At 51.9% G+C, this 11645-nt stretch overlaps 1 protein-coding gene across 10 annotated transcripts; it reads left to right on the top strand.

Moving 5' to 3' along the window:
- The first annotated feature begins 16 nt into the window (after positions 1-16).
- On the top strand, positions 17-7229 carry LOC121479424. 10 transcript variants are annotated; one of them, XR_005984725.1, is made up of 6 exons: positions 17-2227; positions 3334-3413; positions 4102-4785; positions 4919-4954; positions 5042-5194; positions 5300-7229. XR_005984725.1 is itself a non-coding variant. In XM_041735023.1 (6 exons), the coding sequence occupies exons 2-6, from the start codon at positions 1552-1554 to the stop codon at positions 5120-5122; spliced, it is 624 nt and encodes a 207-aa protein (XP_041590957.1). In that variant the 5' UTR covers positions 17-973; positions 1471-1551; the 3' UTR covers positions 5123-7229. The 10 variants fall into 10 exon arrangements, 5 of the variants coding, with proteins under 5 accessions (XP_041590957.1, XP_041590931.1, XP_041590939.1 ...); XR_005984727.1 differs by having other exon boundaries at positions 5042-5219; XM_041735023.1 differs by having other exon boundaries at positions 17-973; positions 1471-1617; positions 4367-4513; positions 4659-4785; positions 4919-7229.
- The last annotated feature ends 4416 nt before the right edge of the window (positions 7230-11645 follow it).

Genomic DNA, 11645 nt, shown 5'->3' with positions numbered 1-11645 from the left:
CGGGGCACCCGCCCCCCCACCCCACCCCCCTTTGAGCACCTGCCGCCCCCACACCCGCCCCGACTCGCTCACCTGCAGGCCCTGTGCCATTTGGGGAGAGGAAGAAAGAACAAGGGGAAGGACTCTTCAGCAACAGCAGGAACAGCAGAGCAATGCCCTGGACACATGAACATCCTGAGAGGCTTCTAGAAGCTGGGGGCCGACGAGCACAGAATGAGAAGCCCGTGGGCGTTGGGGTCTGCGACCCAGCAGGCACAGTCTAGGGGCCGGTTCACCCACCAGAACACCCCCCCCCCGGGCAGCTGGGGAGGCCGCAGGAGCTGCACGTAGGCCGCCTTGGTCCTCAGAGCCGACTGGGCCAGGGCTGCTGGGGTGGGGGGTGGCTAGGCCCCAGCGGGGCACCACCTGCCCTCCCAGAAGCTTCCCCACTCCGCTGGCTGTCACAGCCTCACCCCTTAGGAGACCCTGAGGTCCCATTAGGAGGAGGTGTAGGACTGGGCAGAGGGGACGGGTGGCATGGCCTCGCCGCCTCGCGGTGGACGCAGCTCCCCATGAGACCCAGGACACAGGACGCAAGGAATCCTGTCACTCCGTCTCCACGTGGCCGTTTGCCCTCAGCTCATGGTCTTGGAAGAGCATTTCCTGTCCACACCCCTTCCACCAAGGCTCGAATTAGGTCAAGAAACCCTGTGTGCTACATCCTGCTCTTGACCTTCACAACACGCCTTCCCTAATTCAAGGCTCTGAAAAGTCCTGCAGTAACTTTATTGTATAAAATACATTCGGTGGAGTTGCAGGTGTTCTGTGCAGCTGAATGAATTTTGACAAAAGAAGAGCACAGCCGTGTAACTTAGAGTCATACCAAGATTTAGAACATTCTCATTACCCCAGAAGGTTCCCTCACACCCCTTTGCCGTCATTCCCCATCCCTACCCCGGAAGCAACCACTTTATGACCAGTAAACAGCGCACAGGTGTGCCCGTCCAAGGGCTTCACGAGCACGGATGCTTACACGGCCTCTGCTTGTGCGTCTGACCTCTTTCACTCAGCGTAATAATTGCAAAATGCAACCATGTGGCCACAATCTGTCCATAGTCCGCGTCTTTTCACTGTTGATTATGTTCCCTGGTCCACTCTGTAAACATACTTATTACAGTTTGCTTACCTATTTTTATTCTCATAAATATGTGGGGTTTTCCGATTTTTTGCTTGAACCTGCTATGGACACTTCTCTACAAGACGTTGTGCACACGGTCTGCAGTTCTGGGGTGATTACACCACGGCCCGGACCCGCGGGTTTATGCAAACTGCCGACTGCTGTCCCAAGTGGCAGTTCACACTTCTGCCGCGAACGTGCGACGTTGTGCTGCTCCGCGCCCTCGCGTCACCTGGGGCTGTTTCTGTAGTAACTTCTTAATTTTTGGTTTAACCCCTCACTTCTCACCACTGGACTCTCATTCCCCCTGCAAGCGTCTCCGTCCCCGCGGAACTGGTGCGTCCGGGGTTCGCCACGGACCTGAGGGTCGGGACCTTCGCTTATGAACAGGACAGATGCCACCGTCAGCCACAGCGCCCGGTCACCAGAGCGCGGAGAGAGGCTCGGAGGCGGGGACCGAGGTAGGACGTCAGAGGAAAGCTCTGCGGGGGGAAAAGGACTGAACTCAACAGGGAGCTTGGTGACAGTCCCCCTGGGGAAGAGGCTGTGGGTGGCTCTCGGAATGGCCCAGACACGGCTTGGGTCCCGAGCACGTGCACCCCGCGGCGTCCCCCTGCGAAGGGGGTTCTCCATGGCCAGGCCCCCAGGGCGAGTGGCTATCCAGTAGCTTCTCTCCCCAGCTGCCCCTGCTCTCGGAAGTGGGTGGCTCAGGTCCCCAGCAGCAGCCACCGCCCTGCGATCGCACGCCCGGTGGCCGCGATGTCCAACCCCTTGTGCCGCGGAGGGTCGGTGCTGCCCCCACTGGGGTATGACCCCGGCCCCCCTCGGGCCCCTGAGGGCACGTAGTAAGCGCCCCTGCAGGAGCCCCGCAGCCCTGCCTCTGCCCCAGGAGCTCACTTTACAGCTAAAAAGCCAAAGCAGCCCAAGTGAGGCGCTGGGCAGCGGCCACGGGACGGGCTCATCCTGCGCCCGGACACCTGGGCTGGCGGCGGCGAGCGGCCCATGGACGGACCAGCTGCAGCACGCGGGGGGCAGCACCTTGTGAGCTGGGGCCCTGCCCCCCAAGACCAGGTATATGAACACAAGTAACCAATGGATAGCGATCGGTTTTGGTATTTGTCACCATCGAGCCAAATAACCCACTTTCAAAAAATGTGCTTCTTGTTCCTGAACCGGCTCTACACCTGCTGCTCTTGGGGTTTGAGATCCAAGGGAGGGAAGCTTCGCCTGGGGGGCACACACTGGCTCCGCTGAGCAGGGCGTTCCCAGTGCCAGCAGGCCATAGGGGCTCTCCATGCCACTGGATGAACAGGCCAAGGGAAGTCACAGGGGCGGCGGGAATAACCAATTGAGATCTGTCCTGTCCAATTCTGTAGCCACCTGTGGCTGTTATAAATTAATTTAAATTAAGCAAAATTAGAAATTCAGTTCTTCAGCGCCCCTAGCCACATGCCGGGGGTTAGTGTCTGCATGGGGCTGTGGGCCGCCGTAGGAGGCCGTGACATAAGGCTGTGGCCTACAGGATTCCGCAGAGCAGGTGCAGACCGTTGCTTCCCCGCACAAAGGTGCATTAGCGCGGGCCTCGACCGCCCAAGGCTGATAGGAGGCCACGGCGGTGGGGCAGGAAGAGAGGAGGCTGCCGCCCGCTCCCACTGGCAGTGCTGTGAGTGGTGGTCAATGTGGAAGGGAGGCTATGGCAAACACTTGGGCAGGACACCAGGCTCAGACCCCTCCAGGACAGAGGTCCGGGGCACCTCCCCAGGGAAAGAACCCCCCCAGCTGACGTGATGGCCGAAGGCAAAGTCAGCGTGGAATAGATGGTAGCAGAGGGAGGTCAGACACCCTGGCCAAGGCATGGAGCCCCTCATTCCCTCCCTGTAGTTTCTTAGTTTCTCCCTTGCTCAGCCGTGTGTATATTCATCTATTTTAATGAATTTCTCTTAGATTTCCCTTTATTTTTTAAAAGGTTCTATTTATTTATTTGTTTGTTTGTTTATTTATTCATGAAAGACACAGAGAGAGAGAGGCGGAGACACAGGCAGAGGGAGAAGCAGGCTCCATGCAGGGAGCCCAACGCGGGACTCGATCCCGGGACCCCGGGGTCACACCCTGGGCTGGAGGCGGTGCTAAACCGCTGAGCCCCCCAGGGATCCCCCAATTATATATATTGTTTGCAGAACACTGAGAAAGGATTGGGACAGAATCAGAGAAGGAATGGACCTTGCCCCCAGAAATCTCAGACTTGGAGTTGTATAGAGTAAGTGGCAAAAGACTGAAGATATTTTCATTTTGTTAGGAAGTGACTTTAGGGGATGCCTGGGTGGCTCAGCGGTTCAGAGCCTGACTTTGGCTCAGGGCGTGACCCCGGGGTCCCGGGGCCTGCTTCTCCCTCTGCCTGTGTCTCTGCCTCTCTCTCTCTCTCAAGAAAAAGAAAGAAGAAGAAGAAGAAAGAAAGAAAGAAAGAAAGAAAGAAAGAAAGAAAGAAAGAAAGAAAGAAAGAAAGAAAGAAAGAAAGAAAGAAAGAAAGAAAATCTTTGAAAAAGAGAGCGAGAATAGAAAAGATAATTTGGTGTTTCCTAAAAGGGAATAGAAAGCTCTTTCCTGGTGTGGTTGGCCAATTTGTAATTCCATTATTAATAGTTTAGAAGAGCTCAGCTTCATAACTTACTGGTAAAGGCAGTTATTTCCAGGATTGTTGCCAAATTGGTGGAGACCCCTATCAAATACCTTTTGTAAGTGAGCCGCGAGATTGCAGGGTGAGGACGGATCTTAAATATTTGGAATTGACAGCTCGTTAACCAGAGCAATTCCGATGCCTTCTTAAATGGCTGCTACATTGCTTTTAGCCACGTAATTGTGTAATAAAATTACTCCTACGCTATGTACACTGTGGTTGTTGATGAGTGTGTGTGGGCGTCTCGTCACCGGGACACTCGCTCCTCCAGGCCACCTTGCTGTGTTGGTAGAAATTCCACGTGTCATTTCATCCGGAACTACCGGACCTCAGCAGGACAGGATGCATCAGTGACCCCAGATGCGATTCCGCCTAATGAGATGCATAGAACATGCAATTTGACACCGAAGTGCCTCCTGCTTCTCTGAGCCTCCAAACAACGGATTCCCACGGACTTTATTTTGCATGAATCCCGTAAAGAGAAACCGTATGTGTGATGCACTCACCCTTGTGCACGCGGCTTTATTCTTTGACAGGAGCGTATTCCTGGGGCGGAGACAACCTCCATTCCGATTGGGCATCCCGAGATGTGGTCCACGTCCTGCCGGGGGGACCTTTCACTGGCCCACTCGGGCTCCCTCCACTTCACAGCTTGTTTCTCCTCCACAACTCGCCAGCACGAGGTGCTGCCACGTCCACATGTGACCCTCCGGGTGGTGGCAGTAGGCAAGTTGGCGGGTGGGCGTCGTGGGCAGGGGTCAGGAGTGACTGCGAACCACACAACCACGGAAGCCACACAGATGTGTCCTCGATCTGCCCTCCCCTCAGCCAGAGCCCAAAGACGTCTGTGGCGTCCGGCGCCCTCCACCGTGAACGCGGCGGGGAAATTGCAGTGAAGACCGCGGTGGCCCTTACGGAGGCCTCACTCCCGTCGGTGTCACAGCAACATGAGCGCGTAAATGCATGGCGAGCGCCTTGGCTCTCAGCGGGAGGGGGGCCAGGGGACAGCCCTCGTAGCCCTCGTCCTCACGGAAAGCGTCAGCCCAGCCCACACGGCGCCCCCGTGCTCACCCCCTCATCTCTTCCAGACAACCCGTGAAGCCCGCGCTGTTCCCAGGCCACAGGTGAGAGGCGGGGGCCCAGGAAGAAGGGCTCCCGGCGGGGGTCACACGGCCTCGCCCTCTCACGGACCCCCGTGGTCCTTCCCACAGGACGAGGAGGGGGCCGCGCTCCCGTCACCCACACTCAGCTGCACCCACAGCCCAGCCGGCGACGCATCTGGAGGCCTGTGAGCCCGCTTAGCCCGGCAGTCTGCGAGGACTGGTGTCCCGTTCCCTGCTGGAGGACACGGAGGCTCACTGGAGGTCATACGGTCTAAGGCCCAAGCAGGTCACTCCAGGAGGCCCTCCAAACCCCGTATCCCCGCCGGCTTCATGCTCTTTAACGCACTTTGCTCTCTCCCCCTTTAGAGATCAAAGGACCCCGGAGCATCACTTTGTCCCATCCCCTTGTGCCACACGTGAGAAGCTGAAGCCCGGAGAGGGGTCGGACTCCTAACCCAACTGTCCAGTCTCTCCCTCCCTCACCTCGGCAGGAGCCTTCCTCTGCTGCCCCGTGGGTGGGGGACACTCCACTGCAGGCCGGATCTTTGCCCTGACCCCCGAGTGACCCATTTAGCAACAGCTTGTGCCATAGAAGTCTGTCACCGTCTTCTTGCCCAAAGCCCTCTTCTCAGGAAGCCTCCAACCACAGGCCCCACTGAAGAGGGAAGAGGGTCGTAGGCAGCCTTGTGAGTCCTGAGTGGCCCCACCCCGTGGTCACAGGGGATTGGACGTCGCGGATGAGGAGGCCAACCCAGACGGATAGACTGAGGCCATCTGGGCAGGGGCCAGAGCAATGGGAAAGGAGCCCAGATGGGTGCAAACACAGAGACCCGGGACAGAAAGGCGAAGGCACAGAAACGAGACTGGGGACCCCAGACAGAGCCTCTGCCCTGAGTTTACCAATCCCATGATTCCTAGCAGTACCTGGGCCCACGTTATTTTTCTGCGTGATACACTAGCACAGTCCCCACAGTGAATTCCGTGGGTGGGCATTTGTACCAGGCAACTCAGACATGAGCCCGGGTGGCTCAGCGGTTGAGCGTCTGCCTTGGGCTCAGGTCATGACCCCGGGGTCCCAGAATCGAGCCCCCCTTCCTTCTTTTTGTAGATGCATTGTTTAGCTTATACGGCTGTTCAGTCCGGCCAGGACATCGTTCCCACAGAGACTTTGTGCTTCTGGCTCTGGTGGGGCGCCCTGAGCTGGCCCGACTGTGTGTCTCTACCTGACCCGAGCGAGTATTTCGTCTGAGCACCTGTGCCCCGTGGGCCACAGGACGGCCTGGGAGCCCCTGCTCCGGGCCCTCCTTCCACCGGGAGACACTGCCTGGAGCCTCCTGTCCATGGGCCCCGGGCTGGGCAGGGCCGTGCGTGCCAACAGGCCGTCCCCTCCCTCGGGGCCCCCAGTGTGTTCTGGAAGGCAAGTCGTGCACAAGGACAATTGGGGGGCCACGGGCTGTATTCTCGGTGAGACTTCACCCCATCTGGTAACTAGGAAGCATTTTCTGAGCAGCCACTATGTGCTGGGAATTGGACTCCTACTGCCCTTCACTTTTGTTGCCTCATTTCATCTTGACAACCACTTGCAAGTTGGGAGTCGTTAACCTTACTCTACAGGTGAGGAAACTGAGGCCCAGAGACGGTGACGAACTTCACAAGGTGACATTGGAGGCGCAGAGTCAGGATCTGATTCCAGGACAGCCTGACCCCAAGGCTAGGTCGCTTCCCCGGCTGGGGCTCTGACAGCAAAAAGGGGCAGCTTTCACGTGGGCTCCTCACATCGTCCCTTTCCTACCCTTGGGGCTGTGGGACACAGCTGGGCCCACGGGCTGGGGGAGTGGGGGCGGGGAGCCTGTCTGTTGGCCTGTGCATGCACAAGGACCCAGCTAGCAGGGACAGAAGATCCTATGGGAGTAGATGAGGCCTTTCTCGCCTTCCGGTGCACCAGCTCTTCACCTGTGTGGAACCGAGATACTGCAAGAACCACATCAGAGCTGCTCCCGGCCCAGAAGGAGCCGTACTGTTTGAATCAACTGAGGTCTTCCTACGTGGGCATGGGGTAAAGAGACGCTAGAAGGAATCCTTTCTCCTAAGAGCTCCTAGCACAGTCCATCCCAAGCCAATATGGCAAGTGGCTTGACTGCAGGATGCCTGGCGGGGAGCAGGGGTAGGGGCTGTCGGCGCTCTGCAGGAGGATTCCACCCGCCTTGAGGGAATCCTGCTTAGAGGGGCCCCTGGGTGGCTCAGTTAAGCATCCACCTTCAGCTCAGGTCATGATCCCGGGGGCCTGGGACAGAGCCCCATGTGGGACTTCCTGCTCAGCAGGGAGTCTGCTTCTCCCTCTCCCTCTGCTTGTGCTCACTCGCTCTCTCTCTCTCTCAAATAAAATAATAAATAAAATCTTTTTAAAAAAATTATTCTTGGAGGTGATAACTGAGCTGAATTATAAAGGATGAGCAGGGTCCTTCAAGGTCAAGGCAGGTGAGTGAGGGCATTCCAGCCCATGGTTGTGACATGTCTAAAGGCCAGGAGGAGAGAGGGGCAGGGCGGTTTTGGAGAGCAATAAATAATAGTTCGGGATGGCCACAGCCTGTGCCAGGGGCTTTGTTACAAAAGATCATGTAGCTAAGCTGGGAGTTTGGTCCCTATTCAGCAGATAAAGAGAATGATTAAAATCTTTGAAATGGGGGGATCCCGGGTGGCTCAGCAATTTAGCGCCTACCTTCGGCCCAGGGCATGATCGAGTCCCCCCCTCGGGCTCCCTGCATGGAGCCTGCTTCTCCCTCTGCCTGCGTCTCTGCCTCTCTCTCTCTCTCTCTCTCTCTCATGAATAAATAAATAAAATATTTTAAGAAAGAAGAAAGAAAGAGGAAAGAAAAAGAAAAAGAAAAAGAAAGAAGAAAGAAAGAAAGAAAGAAAGAAAGAAAGAAAGAAAGAAAGAAAGAAAGAAAGAAAGAAAGAAAGAAAGAAAGAAAGAAAGAATCATTCCAGGGGATGTCTTATTTTAAATGGTGCCTGGAGAGCAGCCCCTATTATAGCCACCTGCACTTTAGCCCATACACACAAAGAAAACACAAAAATGCACAACAATTCTGAAAATCAAAACTGACAATCAATTATGAGAATCTGAAAGATAAAGCAATTGCCTGCCTAGGCCTCAACTAGGAAACAAAGCAATGCACTCATGTGGATAAAGATGGACATACACTTAATCCTCTTTGCCATCCAGAGACCCCAAATATTTAACAACTAGAAAACACAACTGCCCTTTTGCTGTAAATGGGCTGCTTTTTTGGGGTAGCCGGTGCAGTATTCTCAAATTTCCATCCATTAAAAAAATTTTTTTTTACTTATTTTTATTTGAGAGAGAGAGAACACAAGTGGGAGGCACACAGGGAGAGAAAGAGAGAATCCTAAGCAGACTCCATGCCAAGTATGCAGCCCGATGTGGGGCTTGATCTCATGACCCCGAGATCAGGTCCTGAACTGAAACCAAGAGTCAGCTGCTTAACCGACTGCACCACCCCGTACCCTCTTTTGGAAAGATTTTATTTTTAAGTAATCACTACACCCAATATGGGGCTTGAACTCACAACCGCAAGATCAGGAGTCACATGCTCCAGTGACTGAGCTGTCCAGGCACCGCATCAAATTCCTGTCCTTGTATCCACCTTTTTGCAACTAAATGAGGCTGCGATCCCAAAATAACAAAAGGGGAGCCTACGAGGGCTGTCACTAACCATCTGGAAGGTGAAGAATCTCAAGGCAAAGCACTGAGGTAGGAGGAGAGAAGAAAGGGAGACCTGGTAATGATGCATATGATGATACACAGTTTTTCATAACCTCCGCTGATTCAGAATGTCAGAGAGACCAGACAACGGGAACAGAAGATGACCCCCACTTACGGAGGAAGAAGTTAGAAAAATAAAACAGAAACCTAAGCCCAAGTAGAAAGGAAATGATAACAAAAATGAGTCAAATAGGAAGACAAAAAATTTATTAATTTTTATCAAAGCAAGAGGGGTCCACTGTCTATAAACAAAAATCGGTAGTACTTCCACTAACCACCTGCAATTAGCGGAATTCAAAAATGATGCCATTTACAATGACAGCAAAAAAGCCACAAATATCTAGGACCACATCTAGTGGAGGGTGTACAAGACCACATACTTCACTACGGAGAGAGGTTAAAGAAAACCTAAATCAAGGGAGGAAGGGTACACCATGTTTATAGCTTGAAGGACGAAGAATATTCACACCAACACTATTTTAAATTGCCTAAACTGGAAACAACTCAAATGTTCCTGAATAATGCAATGCACAAATCCATCATGATTTAATCATACCATCGACTGTGTTCAGCAATGAGAATGAATAAACTTCTGTCTCATGCAACAACCCAGATGGATTCCATGAACATAATATGGAAAAGTATGCACTGCGTGATTTTATTTATAAAAAATTCAGAAAAAAAAATTAAAAATTAAAAAAAAAATTAAAAAATTCAGAAACCGGGGGCCTGGGTGGCTCGGTTGGTTGGGTGTGCAGCTCTTGGTTTTGGCTCGGTGGCAGTCGCAGGGTCATGGGACCGTACTCATCAGAGTCTGCTGGATTCTCTCCCTCTCCCCCTCTCCCGGTTAATGAGCCCACTCTCTCTCAAATAAATACATCAAATCATTTTTTAAAATGTTCAAAAACAGACAAAACTCATCTATGGTATTAGACATCTGAATAGTGAAGACAATGACCAACAGGGGCTAGGGGAGATCTCGGATGTTGGTCATCTGTTTCTTGACCTGGCGGTGGCTTCACCAGTACATTCACGTCAGTACAAACAAATTGTGAATTTATGGTTTGTGTACTTTTCTGTTTTTGTTTTAATTAGTAAACATTTTAATTTAAAAGGGATAACTTAGGAAATGGGAAATTGTGATATAAAGGACCTAAAAGGCTTCTCGAATTCCGTGATCCAGATGAATTCTACGTCATGTGTGCATACTGCAGCACCACAAGAAAGCCGAGCACTTTATAGTTATTCACCTATTTAGGTCTTTGTGATTAAATAGTGTCCCATGGGGAATCCCTGGGTGGTGCAGAGGTTTGGCGCCTGCCTTTGGCCCAGGGCGTGATCCTGGGGACCCAGGATCGAATCCCACATCGGGTTCCCGGTGCATGGAGCCTGTGTCTCTGCCTCTCTCTCTCACTGTGTGCCTATCATAAATAAATAAATAAATAAATAGTTAAAATGTTAAACATAAATAAATAAATAGTGTCCCATGTATTAAACATGTATCATCTTATCATCCACCCACCCACTCTCATTTGGAAGATAGTTGTAAAAATCTGGAAAAAAAAATCAGCAAATGTCATTTCTCGTTTTAAAGATGAGAAAACAGGATAAGAGAATTTAATTTCCCCAAAGTCACAAAACAGCTAAGGAGTAAGGACCAAAGAGTGAGGCCTCACAAGTCCCGTCCCAGGACTCCCGGTCTGTCCCACCGAGTGGGCCTCTCTGCTCCACGCCTTCCCCAGGCCCCGGAACAGTGTCTCTCGAGCTATGTAATTCATTCTGCAGTTCACGTGGTGTCCTTGCCGCGCTGGATGACACTGAAAACAGTAGTGGTTCCTATTGTGTTTCAGGACTTGCCAGCAATGGACAAACTTTTTAAGAGCTTGGATCTCTGTGCCAGGAAAATCGCTGAACAAAATGTCTTCTGTATTTTTGTCACTAGAAGCAGAGTTGTGAAGGGCAGCATCATACGCATGTTCGCTGCCAAGAAACTTGCATAATGATTTTCTGCATCTTAAAGCCCGGAATCTATTAAGGTTTTTTAATTGGTATTGAGTAATACGCCAGTTGCACAGCAGATATTATCCACAGTCATCCCCAGACTCCTCTTGGTACCATCTTTTATCTGGAACGGTTAAAATTGCTCAGTTAACTGTGCGTTATAATCAGTGTATTCTCAGCTATGTAAAAATGGAGAAAAAATTTTTTAGGAAATACACCAGATTATGAATGTTAGCTATCCTTGGGTTGTAGCTTTTTTGCAGGGGTTCTTATTTTCTGGTATCCTCAAATTTTCTACAATGAATATATGTCATCTTTTGAATCATACAATTTTTTTAGAGGTGGGGGAGGGGCGGAGGGCGACAGAGACTCTTTATCAGGCTCCACACCCAGCACAGAGCCAGCTCGGGCTTGATCTTACAACTCTGAGATTATGACCTGAGCCGAAATCTTTTTTTTTTTTTTAATTTTATTTATGATAGTCACAGAGAGAGAGAGAGAGGCAGAGACACAGGCGGAGGGAGAAGCAGGCTCCATGCACCGGGAGCCCGATGTGGGACTCAATCCCGGGTCTCCAGGATCGCGCCCTGGGCCAAAGGCAGGCGCCAAACCGCTGCGCCACCCAGTGATCCCGACCTGAGCCGAAATCAAGATGTTTAATCGACTGAGCCACCAGGTGCCCTAAATCAATTTTATGTAATCATATAATTGTAATTATGTCAAAAATATGTATATAGTAAAAGACTGGAAGAAGTTGTTAATAGTAATTATTATCTGGATGTAGAGCAATAAGTTTTTCTCTTCCTTCCGCTTTTTAAAACTTTACAATTTTTCTGTAACAATCATTGTTAAGGGCAGCCCGGGTGGCTCAGCGGTTTAGCACTGCCTTCAGCCCGGGGCCTGATCCTGGAGACCTGCGATCGA

The sequence above is a fragment of the Vulpes lagopus genome, chromosome 2, assembly GCF_018345385.1.
Source record: "Vulpes lagopus strain Blue_001 chromosome 2, ASM1834538v1, whole genome shotgun sequence".
Lineage (NCBI taxonomy): Eukaryota > Metazoa > Chordata > Mammalia > Carnivora > Canidae > Vulpes > Vulpes lagopus.
Note: the sequence above shows the minus strand (reverse complement) of the source record. Positions and strands in the feature narration are given on the sequence as shown.